Source organism: Leopardus geoffroyi, chromosome B1 (assembly GCF_018350155.1).
Source record: "Leopardus geoffroyi isolate Oge1 chromosome B1, O.geoffroyi_Oge1_pat1.0, whole genome shotgun sequence".
Classification (NCBI taxonomy): domain Eukaryota; kingdom Metazoa; phylum Chordata; class Mammalia; order Carnivora; family Felidae; genus Leopardus; species Leopardus geoffroyi.
This window is the reverse complement of record NC_059327.1, coordinates 116,994,166-117,012,195: the sequence shown is the minus strand read 5'-3', so window position 1 is coordinate 117,012,195 and position 18,030 is coordinate 116,994,166. Positions and strand designations below refer to the sequence as shown.

The 18,030-nt window shown below is 37.3% G+C and overlaps 2 protein-coding genes across 3 annotated transcripts in view; one reads left to right on the top strand and one right to left on the bottom strand.

The window, feature by feature from the left end:
- Positions 1–18,030, top strand: part of ARHGEF38 (Rho guanine nucleotide exchange factor 38) — a 130,603-nt gene that overhangs the window by 109,883 nt on the left and 2,690 nt on the right. Inside the window, exons 8-13 of the mRNA XM_045471190.1 lie at positions 123–227; positions 1,983–2,105; positions 5,569–5,880; positions 9,281–9,424; positions 10,230–10,428; positions 10,589–10,848. Coding sequence (XP_045327146.1) covers positions 123–227; positions 1,983–2,105; positions 5,569–5,880; positions 9,281–9,424; positions 10,230–10,428; positions 10,589–10,848 — 1,143 coding nt within the window. The remainder of the gene's footprint in view (positions 1–122; positions 228–1,982; positions 2,106–5,568; positions 5,881–9,280; positions 9,425–10,229; positions 10,429–10,588; positions 10,849–18,030) is intronic.
- INTS12 (integrator complex subunit 12) overlaps positions 16,564–18,030 on the bottom strand; it is a 41,536-nt gene continuing 40,069 nt past the window's right edge. For both annotated transcript variants that reach the window (XM_045471239.1, XM_045471258.1), the window contains exon 8: positions 16,564–16,804. The gene's annotated coding sequence lies outside the window, so the exon portion shown is untranslated. The remainder of the gene's footprint in view (positions 16,805–18,030) is intronic.

The following is an 18,030-nucleotide window of genomic DNA, read 5'->3' as shown; positions in this document are numbered from 1 at the left end:
ATCTCAACAAGGAGTTTTCGTTTTTTTTTTATCATGTGCTAGGCTAATACAGTCCATGCTATTTTTTCAAAACACCAGATTTGTTTGAGTTATAGAAATAAATAATTTCATCTCTATTTTAGGTAAAAGACAATACCTTTAATAGGGAAGAAAAGCTATTTAGATCTTTAGAAAAGACGGTGAGGCATTGTGTGAAGAACATTTCGCTCTGTCTTCAACACGTACAGGTAGGTGAGACAACTGTTTTTGAAGTTTCTACAAGAAGATCTTAATGTCCATGGTTATTACAAAGAGTAAATGTGAATGTTCATTTGTTTATATGATCGAATTTATATGGTAAAATTCATTGTATCAGATTTGGGAGGCTGCCAACTGCAGGTGAGGGAAGCCAGTAGAAACATTTAGATTTTGCTCTTTGTTCCCTTACCTGCCCCATTTCTTCTCCCAATCGAAGTCGCCATGTTGTGGAACATGTGCTCACATGATGCTTGACCACGTGGTGCTGGGCCATCAGCATGCTTTCCTTACAATTGAGATGAATTCATTAATGCAAAATGAATTTAGCAGAAATTTTCTTTATTTGTTGTATTATACTAAAACATCCCTTTCTAGTACCTAAAACACATATTTGCAAATTTAAAAGTAGGACTGAAAGAAAAAAGTAAATCAAAGAGGGGGCATAAAATGAAATTAGAGAAGTTACAGAGCGAAAAATACATAACATAAAGGCCATATAAAAACCACAGAAACTGGGTCTCAAATTTAGCTGTAACCTTCTGAGAAGCCAACTTAAGAAAGGACATGTGATCACACAATTCTGGATGAACTGAGCACTTCTATTTATTTTATAACCAGTGTTTCATAATGCCCCCTTTACAGTTCTGAATGAAATTCACCAATAATTCAACCCAAGGTAGGTAGGTTTATGTAAAAGAAAATAAACTCTAACAAAATACTAAGAACTACAATATGCAAATGCTCCCACACAACCATATAGAAGACAAAAATACCCCCCCAAATTTCCAGTCCCTCAGGAGGTTTTCCTGCCCTTGTTGAGAATCACTGACTTCACCAAACCCATTGAAGTGCAGTATAATTATATTCAGTAGAGAAAGAATTGATCTCATAAAGAAGACATAGTGTCCTCAACATCTTGATAATGGTCATGACTTTGAGACGTAGACAGCTAGTAGAATTATATGTAACTCAGTTAACAAATGACCCCCTTCCCATTTCCCTGTTTTTATCTTGGATATCTATTTTTGGAAGCAGATGTTTGCATGTGTAGATAAATTATCATACCAACAGAGGATTAGGTTAACAGGCATTATGATTTGGAGACAGGTTCTATGTTAAGTAACCAACAAGCCACAATCTTTTCTCATTTATTAACTGACACAAAGCCTGATTTTACCATCAGTTTTCCTAATCTCTTCCTAAAGCTCTGCTTTATGTGAAAAGAAAACTAAAACTTAATTATAACAGCCAGAGAGCACTGGGAACCTGTCCTTCTTATACATTTCATGAAGTAAATGTATCTTGGGAACATCTACAGGAAAGTCTTCTGTTTCCACTAACTGATTCAACCAAAACATGAACATCTTCTTTTAAAGACAGCATTACATTCTCTAAAGAAAGCTGAAGACATAACTCAAAGAGAAGTGACTTCCAAAATAAGGGATCGGTAAGAGCTGAATGCTGAAGAATGGCCAATGAGGGAACTTAAGATGGAGTCCCCTTAAGAAAGAAGGTGTCATACAGAGCAGTATGAGGAAGTGACAGAGGGAAAGTAAGAAAATAGATTGTTACAAGTAGTCTCATTCATCGTACAGAGCATTCATGAAATTTTTCCTTCCTTTTTTTTCTGTGTATCCCTCGGTGGTAATGGAGGGTTATAATGATGAAGTGCACACTTGCGGCACATTTAAATGTACTGAACTTCAGAACTTTGCCCATTTTGTGACTTTGTTCTTGGGTTCCAGGATGCCATGCCCTTAGCGCTGCAGAGTGTAATGGAGCTCCAGGACATCTCTTGCAACAGAGATAAGGAGGAGAGGAGCCATTCAGAGACCCCGAGTAACGCCCCACAACCCTGTGGTGACTTTGTAAGTTATTTATATTCACAGATAAATTAGAAAGTAGGGTTAAAAGAAAAGTTGCTTTTTATTTGTTTTGCTAGAGTTAGAAAAAACATGCACTAAAGCAAACACTAATGTCAAAATTAATAGATTTAAATAGGAGGGTATTATTATTATTATTATTAACTATTTTAAAGTGGATTAGTGAAGATTTTACTATAATCAAAATTTAAGAGCGTCCCAGACTGTATTTCTAAGAGTAGTCAGTGTCTGTGTCGCTTTTAAAGTCAACATTTAGGGGGGCCTGGGTAGCTCAGTCAGTTGGGTGACCGACTTTGGCTCAGGTCATGATCTCACAGTTTGTGGGTTCCAGCCCCGTGTCGGGCTCTGTGCTGAACACTTGCTCAGAGCCTGGAGCCTGCTTCGGATTCTGTGTCTCCTTCTCTCTCTGCCCCTCCTCCCCTGCTTGTGCTCTGTCTCACTCTGTCTCTCAAAAATAAATAAATGTTAAAGTCAACATTTAGTTTAAGCCTGCATGTGATAGGTCATCAATTTATTAAGTTGGAACACTGTGATTTTCTTTTTTTTTTAATGTTTTATTTATTTATTTATTTATTTATTTATTTATTTATTTAGAGAGAGCAGAGAGAGAGAGGGAGTGTGAACAGGGGAGGGGCAGAGAGGAAGGGAGACAGGGAATCCCAAGCAGGTTCTGCACTGTCAGTGCAGAGCCCGACATGGGGCTTGAACTCATGAACCGTGAGATATGGCCAAAGCCGAAATCCAAAGCCCGACGCTTAACCAATGAGTCACCCAGACATCCCAGAAAGCTGTGATTTTCTTAAACGAGTCTCTGGAAAAGTCCAGAGTCTTTTCAGGAGGAGCAATGATACTCTCTGAAGATGTGACTTTTATTAACACAGTATATATTGTAAAGTAAAGCCTTATTGAGAAAGGGATTTTACCTTTGAGTCATACAACTTCTGTTCTGCAGTAAAATATGTGCTTTTTATGAGTTCTCTAAAATATAAAGAATTATAAAACATAGCTAGAGCATCATAAAAAACATGCTAAGGCCAAGAAAATATTTGTCTGGTAAATTAGTTCGAGTAATACAAATTTTAATTTAGTATCTTTTGTCCCATAGGTATTAAGATAGCATAGTAGCATTTCAAGTATTATATAGAAGCTATAATAGATTTCTGCATCATCTTGAAGGTCCTTGAAAGTGGCATTTTATGTTGGCATTATTGGCACTTGGGGTCACACAGTTCTTCACTGAGGCCCTCGTGTTGGGGGATGTTTAGCATTTCTGGTGTAGCAGGCTCTAGATCTCAGTAATGCCCCTGAGTCATCCAGTGAATACCCTCACATAGTAGTTCCAAATCCTAGGAGATGATGCAGCCCCACCCCCCAGGAAAAAACCACTCAGAAGCATCTCTCTTTCCTGGCACTGGGGAATGGAAAATCAGGATCACATGTGAATTAAGACAATCGATGAGATAAATATGAGAGCAAGAGAGAAATTTTTCCAATGCATGTGAAATGGAAAAAGTGTGGCTAGTTCTTTATAAATTTCTGGGCTTAATTACAGAGAATACATGTTAGAAAAGTCCTTAAGGGTTTGCTCTTTAGCTTAATTCCAATGTATTAAGTCGATGAGTATTTATTGAGCTGTCAGGGCACGGTGTACAGCTTCTCCCTCAGCAAGCATGTCCAGAATTTGATAAAAGAAGAGCAGTGTTCTTCTCCACCTTGCATGAGACCACAAGATGATAAATACGGCTAAATTAAAATAATCGAGAGACATCAATATAAAAGTAACTTTTTAACTTATGAATAAAGTATATTAAGCTTTTTAAAAAACCAAATATTAATAAGAGCTCAAAAATCTATCTAAAGGCAGAGCCGTGTTTTTATCTAACCTTGACTAATACTTGCCTACATGTTTTGTATAGGACAAAATATTAGAAGAAAATCTGATTCTTATTTGTTCCAACCATAATTCCTACGTCTGGGTGAATCAGTTTATGTCTATGGTCCACAGGATATATATATAGTAATTATGTTGTGATATTGTAATTATATTACCTGTAGAATCCAGTCAAGTTACAAATATAGTAATTTATCCAAGAACAGTAAACAGATTCTTCATTTAGTCAAAGGACTCATTAAATAGTCTGCTGGTGTATATTGATTATCTTATAACCTAGACATCAAATTTAATCTGTGTAGTCTATTGCTAGTACCAGAAAGAGATTGGTTTCCCCTCTCTGTAGATTTCCCGTGAGTTCAGACAAAGTTACCAGAGGCTGTTTACTGCTCAGATGCTGATTCCCTAGGACATCTTTCAGGGTACAAAGGAGAAACCTACTTCCAAATTGCTATGAAATAATCATGTAACCCAAGCATATATGATAAAGGGTAAAGTTGGCAGTAGGCAGATAGGATACTATTTGCACTTCAGAAGAGAGGGGGAGGAAAGAGAAGTATCAGAAATTAAATTCAGGGTGCCCAGGAGCTGGCATGGGGTTGGGGGCTAATATGAAGTTCATTTTCCTTTTCTTTTAATTCTTTTTTATTTATTTATTTGACAGAAGAAGAGGGAGAGAGAGCAGGGGGAGGAGCAGAGAGAGAGAGGGAGAGAGAGAATCCCAAGCAGGCTCCACGCTGTCAGCACAGAACCCGATACGGGGCTTGATCTCACGAACTGTGAGATTATGACCTAAGCCAAAATCGAGAGTTGGACGCTTAACCTGCTGAATGAACCAGGTGCCCCATGAAGTTCATTTTCAATGACTCAGACCTAATAATGTAACAATTTAAGAAACGAAACAAAACCAGCATCAGTTTAGTCTTTCAATGTATTTAAAGAGAAAGCAGTAATTCTGTTGTCATTTCTATCACAGGAGCAAAATACCTATAATAAGGAGGTACTTATCTATATAGGGAATACAATTCCACTACCCACAATGAGTTACCAGGGTAGCCAAGGAATTGAGACGGATGTGGGAGGAACAGGATATAGTCTCTTCTAAGACTATCTTCCTTTTGTTGCCTGCAAAGGAAGGAAATGATATGGTGAGTCATTTGCAGTCTTAGGGGTCAAAGACTAGAGTTTGCCTCCCACCCCATGGGCTGGAGTAGCTCTGTTTGGCTCTGAGATTAGAAAGAAAGGGAAGAGAAAGAGTTGAAGGAGATGACACCAATGACAAAACTAGTGGCTGTAGAGGGAAAGGTTGAGTGTATTTTGGGTGTGCAGGCTTTAATTTTTGTATTCCTCTATTCCTCCTCCTAGAGTCCCTCTTTTAAGTCCTTGAGCGGGTTTAGCTAGACAGAAAAAAAGATCACATCCTCTCTTAACTTGGCTCGATACTTTCCTGCCTTTCTTTGTGCTCCTTCAGGGAGGACGTAAGCCTACTGGTGATAGTGCAGGACATGTACTGGTTGTTGCTTACTCTGTGACAGCATTGTTTTTCTCTTTTGGCAGGCAGCCCATTTACAGAGGCTTGTCCTGATGCCCCTGTCAGCCCTGCTGTCCTTGTTCCCCGGGCCTCAGAAGCTCATCCAAAAGCGCTATGACAAATTGCTGGACTGCAACAGCAACCTACGACGGGCAGCAGGAGATGAGTCAGACTTGGCCAAAAAGGAGTATGAGGCCCTCAATGCCCAGCTTGTGGAGGAGCTCCAGGTGTTCAACCAGGCTGCCCGGAAGATTCTGTGGAACTGTCTGTGTAGCTTCGTCACTCTCCTTGGGGACCTGACACTTGTGGCTCAGCAGGTTTATTCCACGGTGGCACCGGTAAGCTCAGTACCAGCTCCTGCTACCCTGGCCTGCGAGATCTACTAGAAACCACAGCCATGAAGGGGTGCCTAGGTGGCTCAGTCGGTTAAGTGCCTGACTTCGGCTCAGGTCATGATCTCAGGGTTCATGAGTTCGAGCCCCTCATTGGGCTCTGTGCTGTCAGCTCATAGCCTGGAGCCTGCTTTGGACTTTGTGTCCCGCCCCTCTCAAAAATGGATAAACATTAAAAAAAAAAAAGAAAGAAAAGAAAAGAAACCCACAGCTATATCAAGTGACCCTGTTCACAGTGGGTATGTGTGTGGTGCATGTGTGTGCCTGGGGCAGAGGCTGTATTTTAACTGAAGCCAGTCTATTTCTTTCTCTTTCCTCCATAGGAAAATTTCCTAGTTCAGGTTTGTTGTGACTTGCACACGTGTATTTCTTTTTGGAGGTTCCTCTTTGAATACCAAACACCTTTTAGCTTTGTTCCACTCATCAGTGAAGCCAGGGTGGCTCCACCTGCTTGATGCTTTGCTGAAGTTTATCAATATTTATTTTGTATTCTCTTCCTATTCAACAGTTCTTCAATGCTAACCATGACTGTGTAAGATATGGATCCTAAAAGAAGGCCATCTCAATGTAATGACAGAAACAGGGTAACTGTCAAACCAGTCACTTTTGCTTCTGTTTTCCTCTATGGAAAAAAAAAAAAAAGGCCTAGGGTGTGTGTGTGTGTGTGCACGCGCGTGTGTGTAATTTAGCTTTCCATTAGGATATGATTTTATGACTATTTCCCTGACGGAGAAGAAAGATATTTACAACCTAATATCAACTTAAAAAAGTCAGTGTGGTTTCTTTGCCCCTCATTTCAATTAGTTCTCATTCAGCTGGGTAGATATTTAATGGGCAACATTTGGAGGAAAATTAATTGTCCTGACTTTATTTTTCAATGTGTATTTAATTAACTTTTAGCTTATCCTTTGAATTAAATTAAGGTGAATAAACAGGTGCTATACTCATATGGTTCAAAAGGCAAAACTACATAAAAATGTGTAAGCAGTCTCACATAGACTCCTGTCCCCTAATGACTCATCCCCGACTCCACCCCCGCTGTTACTAATTTATCCGTTTATGGTTTCTTCATGCCATTAGAAGTAAGTGCAAATATGTGTATGTTTTTCTGTATATATTTTTCCTATATAAAACTAGGAAATTATGGCAGCATTCTGCAATTTAACCTTCTGGGGATGCATCCATGTCAGTACACAGAGAGCTTTCTCTTCTCTTCTATAGTTTCATACTAGTCTACTGCATAGCTATACAATAGTGTACAACCAACCCCCTATTTTCTGGATAACGACTTTATTGAGATATCATTCACATACCATATATTACACCCATTTAAAGTATGCGGTTCCACAGTTCTTAGTATTTTCACAAGAGTTGTGCAGCCATCACCACAATCAATTTTGGAACATCATCATCACCCCCAAAATAAACCCTGTGCCATTAGCAGTGAATCCACATTTCTGCCCAACCTCCCAGGCCTAGGCAATCACCAGTCTATTTTCTGTCTCTATAGATTTACCTATTCTGGACATTTCATATAAATAGAATTCTATAAAATGTGTTTTTTTGTGACTGGCTTCTTTCACTTAGCCTAATGTTTTCAAGTTTCATCCATGTTGTGGCATGTTTCGGTACTTAATTCTTTTTATTGACAAATAATATTTCATTGTAGGGATATGCCACATTTTATTTATCCATCACCAGTGGATGGACATTTGGGTTATTTCCACTTTTGGCCAACTATGAATACTGCTGCTATGAACATTTGAGATCTTAGTGAATGTATGTTAGTGGATGTATGTTTTCATTTCTTTTGGGTACATATCTAGGAGTAGAATTGCTGGATCATATGCTAACTCTTGTGTTTAACCTTTTCAAGAACTGCCAGACTTTTCCCAAGTGGCCGCACTATTTTACATTCGCAACAGTGATAACTGAGGTTCCCATTCCTTACATCTACCTGTCCTTGTTTTTTTTTTCTTTTTTTATAGCCATCCCAGTGGGTGTGAAGTGATATCCCATTATGGTTTTGATTTGCATTTCCTTGATCATTTCCTTATTTTAAACTTTTTAAATTGAAGTATAACTTATGTATGGTAAAGTGCATCAGTCTGAAGGGCCCATCTCAATGAATATTTGCAAATACATACATCTGTGTAACCACCATCAAAATCTAGACATTAGCCCTTTCCAGTTCCCCTTAAGAGCCACTTATGACCACTCCTTGGCTACAGTCCCTCAAAGGTAACCATTTTTCTTACATATATACCGTAGACTGTTATGCCTGGGTTGTATTTCATGAAAATGGAATCATACAGTATGTACAGCTTTGTGTATTAACCTGTTCCTATGGAAGGATATTTGGATGATTCCAGTTGCCTATAGCTGCATAACAAATTACACCAAATATGGCAGCATGTAACAATCAATAGTCATTTATTACTATAGTCTCTCATGGTTCTGGAGGTTCAATGGGCTCAAGGAAGTCATTCTCAGTGTCCCTTATAAGGTTGTAGTCTGATAATAGCTGGGGCTAGAGTCATCTTGAAGACTTCCTCAGGCCCATGTCTGAGGTGGGAGATGGGGTGATGACAGAAGACTCAAACAGTTGGCGACTAGGACAGTTGGGGCTCCACAGACCTCTCACCCTGCTCCGATCTTTCAACACGGTCTTTTGATATGGCGGCCACAGTGCAACTGGCCTTCTTCCACAGTTAATATTAAGTCTCCCAGAGTGAGTGTCACAAAAGAAACCAGCAGAGGCTATACAGTCTTTTTTAGCCTAATCTTGAAAGTCAGATAGCATCACTTCTGTCGTTCCATTCATTTCCATTCTGTTCATGGAGGCAATTAAAAAAACCCACCCACTTTTGAGGGGAGAGGGCATGGACTCCACTCCACTTCCTGAGGAGAGGCATGTCAAAGAATTTGCTGATTTGCTTTAAAGCTGCCACAGGCTCTTAACCAATGCTTCTTGTTTTAGCTTCTTTCTCTTTCCCCCTATCCCGCCCTACTACATTGGAAGACCCTCTTGCCATCAATTCCTGAGCCCTTCTTCCAAAATTCCATTGTTTTTTTTATTTCTCTTGTGTTCTTTTATTTAGGCTTGAACCTTTAAAAAAATTATCCCTATCATTTTAGTGAGGTTTCCAGAGACAGCAAACTAAATTAGACTTTTTTTTTAAAAAGTTTATTTAGACCATTTTTATCTAAATCTCCTAACATTGTCCCAATCTCTTGCTGTGGAGCTATCTTACACTTTCTTTGCTTGTCACAACTCTACTAAATTCAATATCTAATATGGTTAAATAGTTGTCTGAGAAGAATGCCATATCATTTCTACCTATAGGTACCACTGCTGGCCTCGAGCATCTCTGAAATTCAGAATCGAGTACTAGAAGAGGTTCAAAATCTTAATTTTGTAAAGGACAACAGTGCCACCTTTATTGAGAGGAAACTTAGTTTTGAAAAGAAGAAGCCTGTGCAAATTCTGGTGAGTTTGGTAGGGTTTGTGACAATGACTATCACTTCTTTTCCTTGTTCAAATCACAGTGTATTATTTTTCATATCACTTATCTCATCCTAGTATCCTGTAACTTACCTACCTATTATATTTAGGATTTCTTGTCTATTTCTACTTTCTATACTATGAGTTCTGTAAGGTCCTAGATTTTTGCCTGTTTTATACATGACGTATCCCAAGATGCTAAAATGGTGCCTGACAACAGATATAAATATCTCCTGAATGAATGAATAGAATTTTATAGAGCAAAATCATATAGTCCAACTCCTTCATTTTTCTAGATAAGGAATCCCAGGCACTGAAGATAAAGTGGCTTTCTCAAAATCACTAGAGGCAGAGCTGGGAGGGGTCTAGGCCTTTTGACTCCTGCCTAATTTACTGATATTGTTTCCCAGAAAAAGACATGCACATATACAATTTACTTAATTAAATAGTATTTTTCAAGTGCTTAATACACAAGGGGTTGTCTACAGTACGGCAAAAAATTAAAAATTGTTCTATCCAAGAGGGATTAGAACCTCTGCCTCGTTATGCTCAGTTGGATTTTCTTTCCTCTCTGCAACACTGCCCTCATGTGCTAACTGGAGAATTTTTCACTGCAGAACTCAGCTGGATTCTTCACAATAATTCCAACAATGCCTTAGTGTTGAAATAATCCCAAATCAGTGGATGGCTTCAACATTAAAAAAAATCTCCAAAGAAGGAGTATTTACCAGTTCAGTGAGGATTTTATTATACATCTATGTAAACCAAAATTTCTCCTTACTTCTCCCAGCCTGAAGTGCCACGTCAAACCGATGTTCACCGCTCCAAACTTCTGTCCACGTACAGTAAAGAAGAACTCTACCAGGCAAAGCGGAAGTGCAATGCTACACAGGAATATGACATCAATCTTCTAGGAGGGGAATTGGTGGCTGTGATGGAACAGAAAGATCCAATGGGGAGTACCAGCAGGTGGCTCGTTGACACAGGAAGTAAGGGTTTTTTTTTTTGCATAAAATGCACAGAACTACCCCCTCTTTTCAGGTGGAGATTTCCCCAGGGGCCACTCTGTGCTTCTCTAAACACAAATGTTTGGTGAGGGTACACAAATGACCTTGTTTTTTTCTTTCTTTCTTTCTGTTTCCTATCCAGTTATAAAAGGATATGTGTATTCCTCCTTCTTAAAACCCTACAATCCTGCAAAAGTGCAGAAGGTGGATGCTGAGAACAGGTTCTGTGATGATGATTTTGATAACATCAGCCTCTTTGTGTCCTCACGGCCAGCTAGTGACAGTGTCACAGGCACCCCAGAAAGTAGCGTAAGTGATAGCAGCTCATCTCTTAGTGGCACATATGGAAAATTTGAAACAAACAGCACTGACGCTGACAGTTCTCAAGAGGTAGATGAACAGGTAAGAATTTGAACCTTGATGTAAAACTGCTTGGCTGTTCAAATCATGAGAGATGTTCTCTCTAACAGCGCTCTATCTTGCTGCAAGCCTTGGTGAAAGGGTGTCAGCTTTGATAGCAAGGAGACCCAGCTCTATGAACACTTATTTTCTGTGCACCTTTCTGCAAAGAATTTAATTCTCTGAGCCTGTTTCTCAAGTGAGGAAAAGAGGACAATAATTCCTACTTTGCAGACTTGATGCGAGGATTAGAGAAAACGTATATATGTAAAGTACCCAGCACAGAGTAGACACTCAGTAAATGGAAACTGTTACTATTACTATCCTGCTGTTATGTACTTGGAGTAAAGCAAAGATGGCCTTTTTATATTCCTCCATCAGAGAAAAACAGTTCAATACTGAACAGATTGCCGCCGTAAGCAGCATGTGGAAAATTGTCCATGATTCCTCTAAGAGCAGTAACATCATTGAGCTATCTAGTAATTGGCCATTTTTAATCTCTTGTACCATATCCTGAAACCTTTAAGAGCTACTTTTCCCGCACTGCACCAAAGCGGAGACTATTGGGATAATTCTTTTGCAAATTTATAAGTTACCTATAATGTAGCACTCCTTTTTCCTACATCAGAAAGTTTAAATATATTTAACTGTTAAACCTCAAGTGGCGACCAACTAACTGCTTCTCTTTTTTTAACTTGCTTTTTTCTTTAGTGGCTTTTTATTAATTCATTTAAATTTGTGTTTCTATAAGGGTAATACATGTTATCTGTGAAAAGTTAAAATGGTATAAAGGTATACATAAATTAGAAGTAAAGATCTTTATTCCCTTCTCCCCCAACTCTACTCTTCAGAGACAAGTATTAGGGTTTATGTTTTCAGACATTTTCTGTGCATGTACAAACACATATTTTTACAAGCGGGAACATATATGTGTTAACATAATTTGGTTATTTTTTTCCACTTAACAATGTATCTTACACACAACAGTACCTAAATACTACCTTATTCCTTAAAAAATTCTTCATAGTAATTTATTTTGTGGATATATCATAATTTATGTAACTAGTACTCTAATAATAGGCATTTAGAATATTTGGAGGGGTTTTAGAATTTCAAACTACTTCATGCAAGATCCTCATTCATCTATCTGTGTGCACTTATATGAGTATATACACAGGATAAATTGGAGAGTCAAAGGGTATATATATTGGAGAATATGAGTAGATATAAATATATACATAGGAGAATACTGGAGAGTCAAAGGGTATATATATCTAAAGCCTTAATAGACATTGCCATACTGCCCTTCAAAATAGTTTAGTTTCTTTCATCAATGATAACACTGATTCTTGTCCAATTCATAATTTTTTTTAAAAATCTTTATTAAGGACTTATTTACACATCATAAAATCCATCTGTTTTAAGCGTATAATTCAATGACTGAGTATATTTACCGAGCTGTGCAACTATCACCCCAATCCAATTCTAGCACATTCCCTTCACCCCCCAAAATCCTTTGCACTCTTTTGCAGTCAGTTCTCTTTCCCATCCTAGCCTCAGGAAATGACTGATTTGCTTTCTTTCTCTCTATATTTGACCTTTTGGTATATTTTGTATTAATGAAATCATACAAGTGGGACTTTGCAGCTGGTTTCTTTCACTTAGCATAATGTTTTTGAGATTCATCCATGTTGCAGTACATATATGTACTTTGTTGCTTTTTATCACCTGATAGCATTTCATTCTATGGATATAGCGTATTTTGTTTATCCATTCACCAGTTGATAGACATTTTGGGTAATTTCTATTATGAATAATGCTGCTATAAACATTTATGTACAAGTCTTTGTGAGGATTTCATTTATTTTGAGTAGATACCTAGGAGTAGAATTGCTTGTTGTTACGGTGAATATATGTTTAACTTGTTTAAAGAAACTGCCAGACTGTTTTTCAAAGTAGCTGCACCATTTTACATACCCACTGGCAGTGCATGGGGCTTGTGGACTGCAGTTTTTCCACATCCTCACCTTACTGCCTTTTAAAAATTATTAGGATAGCCACTTCAATGGGTGTGAAGTGTATCTCACTGTGGTTTTAATTTGCATTTGACTAATGCTGTTGAATATTTTTCATGTACTTATTGGCCATTCTTGTATTTTCTCTAGTGAAATGTCCATTTAAATATATGCCTGTTTTAAAAATTGGGTCATTTTCCTTCTTATTATCCACTTGCAAGAGTTCTTTATATACTTTGGATGCAAGTTCTTTATCAGGTATAATTTGCAAACAATTTCTCCCAGTCATAACTGATTCTTAACTCATCTAGACATTACTGTATGTTTCTATCACTCTTCTCTCTTGAAGTTTCAAAACACTGTTTTTCTATTCCTTGTTCATTCTCTTAGTTTATTTAAAGTTTCTAGAAAACAAAATTACATTGTAATACCAATAGATTCATGAAATTTTATCAGTGAAATGTATAGTCATGATTAAATGTCCTGGCAGACTTTTAACTTATCCCAATAACCTAGAAGGGCAGAAATCTGAGGGCCAAATTTGTCAAGACACCCTAAAGCTGGCTTAATGTTGAGCTCCAGTTCTTATTGGCTTTTACAGGGGCTTTTGGAGTAAGCACCTCACTTAGGCTCTTTCCACATGGGATTTGTAGTCTAGTTCCTAATAGCCACTACTGCAAAGTAATTCTCTTTGAGTAATCCTATCAATATGTTTCATGTGAATTAGGTCCATTAGAAGTTTCCATTACCAAGAGAGGAAAAAAAAATGAGATAATTTCTTTTTACTCAAAACAAAGTATATTGATAATATCTCTTCATAAAGTGCAATTTGTACTCCTTTTCCTCTGAGTTTGGAACTGATTCAAAATAGACCTTGGTGTCAGGGATATATATATATTATATGAAATATAATCTTTTATATAATATATATATATATAATATCTATCTATCTATCTATCTATCTATCTATCTATTATATATATATATGAAAGCTTTATTCCTAACAAAACTGGATTAGAAAATGCAGCTTGGATCAGTGGCCACATAGGATCCCTGAATACCTCCCTCTGTGTTAAAATAATTCAGCTCAAATTGCAGGCCTCTCCTATGTAGGACAAAGTCTGTCCCAGTAAATTTACTATGATTTGAAGACAATGTACCTGTTAGAAACCCTAGCACAAGTGACAGAAGGAAAGACTACACAGGAATATTTCCCTTAATGTCTTAATTCTAGTCAATAGAGGTACATGGGCTAGTAGTTCTTAGACTTTTCCAGTTATGCAACTACTGTTTTGCCCTCAGAAACAGAAGGAAAACCTTGTATGATCTTCCTAATCCTTACCAGAGGGCTGATGTTTTCATTTTGTTGACTCTTAGAAAGTGTGGAGAGAAGAAAGTGTGGAGAGAAGAGAATGGTTAACCCCCATATTTGTGGTGTGACAGTCCAAGAGAACAATGCATTATAGAGGTCCCTAGAAGGTGACTGAAAAGTGGGAGTTAATTGTATCTTTGTGTGTGTGTGTGTGTGTGAACAGTGAGAATACATTGCATATTGTAATATGCACATTTGAGATGTCCTGCAAAGCAATTTTCTGTGCAGCTATTTAAACTTATGTTCTTGATTTTATTTTATCATCAGGAACATCAACTGAAACTTGTTTTGGTTTAACAAGATGACACTTTGACTCACCATTTCTTTCCCTATCCTTTCCTACTGTGGCAGTAACACTTTTTTTTTTTTTTTTTTTTTGCTTTCTTCCAGAATTGAAATATCATATTGCCATTGGTGTTGTAGACTGTAATCTACTCTTATTAATGGCTCCAGTGGGCCCTGACAAGAAAGACAGGTAGAGAGGGAGCTTTGCCCTATACCTGATATTCAGGAGGCATCACTGGGATCCTAAAAATTAATCATAAATAGGCATGTTCAGACTGACTTCAGACTAGTGGCTCTGCAGTTTTTATACTCAAGCTAAGTTTTTAATGTGAACTCCAAGAATAAAAGGGATCTATGAATGGGCTTTGGAAGGATTTATAAATCACCTCAAATATGTTGGAAATTTTGTGCACATGAGCATAAATAATTATGGTAAAAGAAGTCCATAGCTTTCAACATATTTTCAAAGGGAAATTCTATTTTAAAAGGTTAGAAACCACTGCTCTAAAGACTTAACTTGCTTATGCATTCTCCCAGCCACTCAAGAAAAAAAATTGTTGGGTTAAAAGCCTCCCACATTTTCTAGAATGGTTCTAGTGGATCAGAAGTCTTATGGGTAAGGTGAAAATATAACTTATTATCTATAATAAGACACTTTTGTTAATGAAAGAGAGTGCCTACTAGATGAGATAACTGTGACTGGTATAATTGGGGGATATGGTCACTGTCCTTATTGGTCCCTTATTGGGACTGAAGAACCAATCCATTCAGATTCCTCCACGCACATCCCACACAGAAAGCATGGACTTTCTCTTAATGTTTTAGAAGCTCCCTAAATTATGGTCCAGAGACTCTGTAAGAATAATGGGGAGGAGTTAATGGATATTCACAACCTGACAGTACTGATTTATACTAAAGGACTTAATCTTTAATCTCTTGACTCACTACTTTATGCTAGATCAAAAAATATCACAAAAACAGTCAAACAAATATGCCTTCCTATCCTAATGTATTTTCCCCTTTTGCCTGTCAAATAGTAATGACATGATTGACTTAGTTTTCTATGATGCACAACAAATGATCACAAAGCGGCTTAAAACAACATAAATGAATTATCTCACCATTTCCAAGGTCAGAAGTCCAGGCACAGCTTACCTGTGTGCTCTGCTTAGCATGTCACATAGCTGCAATCCAGATGGTTTTGGGGCTGTGTTCCTCCCTGAAACTCAGAGTTCTCTTCCAAGCTTGTGGTTGTTGGCAAAACTCAGCTCTTTGTCCTGGTAGGACCGAGGCCTCCATTTTCTTGCTGGCCATCAGCTGAGAACCACTTTCAATAACTGGAGGCTGCTCTCAGACCCTTGCCATGTGGCTACGTCTATAGGCAGTTTGCAATATGGCTGCCTCTTCAAGGCTAGCGGATGAGCATCTCTCTGGTTTTAAAGTTCTCCCTTCAGAAATGGTCTGAACTCTCTCTTAAAGGGCTCACTTACTTACATCAGGCACACTCAGGATAATCTTTGGCTAACTCACAGTCAGTGTATTAGGGAACTTATTATGCAGGACATGTTCAACAGAAGGTGTCCATTTTAGAAGTCTGTCTATCATAATATCTAAGATGCCTTGCTTGGTAAGCAAGGTAGAGGACGAATGTGATGCAATCTTCAGCACTTCTCAAAGTGGACCAGGTTTGATAATGGCTAAACCCAGTTTTAAAGGGATGTTCAATATCGGAGAATCAGTGCAGTTTCCTTTTTTTCACATAAATCATACTGACAACATAAATCTTGAATTAGAAACTTAGGAAAAGTTAGTTGTTTTGCAGATAATCCTAAATTCACTCTCTGGGCCTTCATCTTTACATGTTTCAACTATTTTTGATGATAATGTTACATGTGTAGTATGTCATTGTTTATAAAGTGTTTCAAAATGAGCCATCAAGCTGTAATATAATGTATATAAGCAGTCATTAAAATGAGGCATTAGAGAACTATTTATTGACATGAAGATTTTCAAATATATTTTAAAGTAAAAAGCAGGCTGCAAAAATTATGTATACTACAATTCCATGTTTATTGTTACTTCAGGTTGGTAGAAAGAAAAGAAAGGACGAAGAGAAGGAATGAGGGGAGGAAGGAAGGATGGAAGGAAGGAAAGAAGGGAAGAAATACAAGATATTAATAGCAGTTGGGTGATTCTTTCTTACCTTTCTTTAAAATTATTTCTTTATAAAAATTGCTTGCATAATAACAATATATAATTGTTCACTGAAGAATGTGAAAGCTTGTTCCTGGAGGGAAGAGAAGAAAGCATTTTTCATGCAATATAACCATCTCGGCTTCCTGAACTACATATGATATATACTGTAAATACTGGGTTTGCAGCTTTTTAGTTTTGGAAAGGAAGATTAAAATAAATTATTATTGTTGTTGTTGTTAATTGAAGAACTGGGAAGAAATCAATAAAATGAGATTCAGTGGAGACAGCTAATGTGGCCACTAAGGGAGGAATAATTAAATGCACAAATATAGAATAGGGGAATGCCTAGCTGGCAATGCTACTACAGGGAGAAATCTGGTGGTTAATAAACAGTGGATAATACATTGAGTATGAGTCAATAATTCGGTACACAGTGTTATTTAAAAAAAAGTAAATGCCGTGGAGAACTGGGTTGTATTCATAGAATAGAGTACATACAATGAGCCAGAGCTTTACAGAGTACAAAGAAGCAGCGAATAAAATATATTTTAATAAATGCTGAGGAAAAAGAGAGAAGGATCAGATGACTATGGATTAAATTAATAAAATGTAATTAATACATCTGGACCAAACATTAACATTGCAAGCTAGAAAGTTATTACTTTGGAACAACTAAAATATTCCAAAAAATGAGAAAATCTTCAGCTTTTATCTAGAACAGGCTGAAAACTTCTAACTTGTAGTCTAATGTTATCAACTGCCTTCTCTTTAAAAGTGGACTTACTTCCAGAGGAGGCATAAACATATAAAACTGAAATATACTTATCCTAAATTAATTCTGGACCACGATCACTTAAAGTATATAATTTTGTACTTTAAATTTACAATTTCATGAAAATCTATATTTAGTGTATAAAATATAACCTCTGCTGTAATGTCATACCAAATAGATCTAGGTGGAAGATTTTATATTTCTTTTGAGAGAATGTGTGCCAAAGTGAAAAACCACCACAACTATTTAGGAATCATATATTAGTAGGTAATTCAATCTGCTAACCAATCTATAGCTGCATTGGTAAAGCATATATGTTTTACCAAGGAAACAAGTAAAAATTATACGAGTTGGCTAGTAACTGCTAACACAGGCTCTTAACTGATAATTTCAGAAACTGTACTATGGTGCATCAGATTCCTGAAAGCTTTTGCCCACCAAATCCTCCACTCTTCTCTTGTGAATCTAATCAATATCTTCATTTCCTCATCAACAACAAAAACATCAGCAGCAACATATTAGAGACCTCAATCCCTTTCCACAAG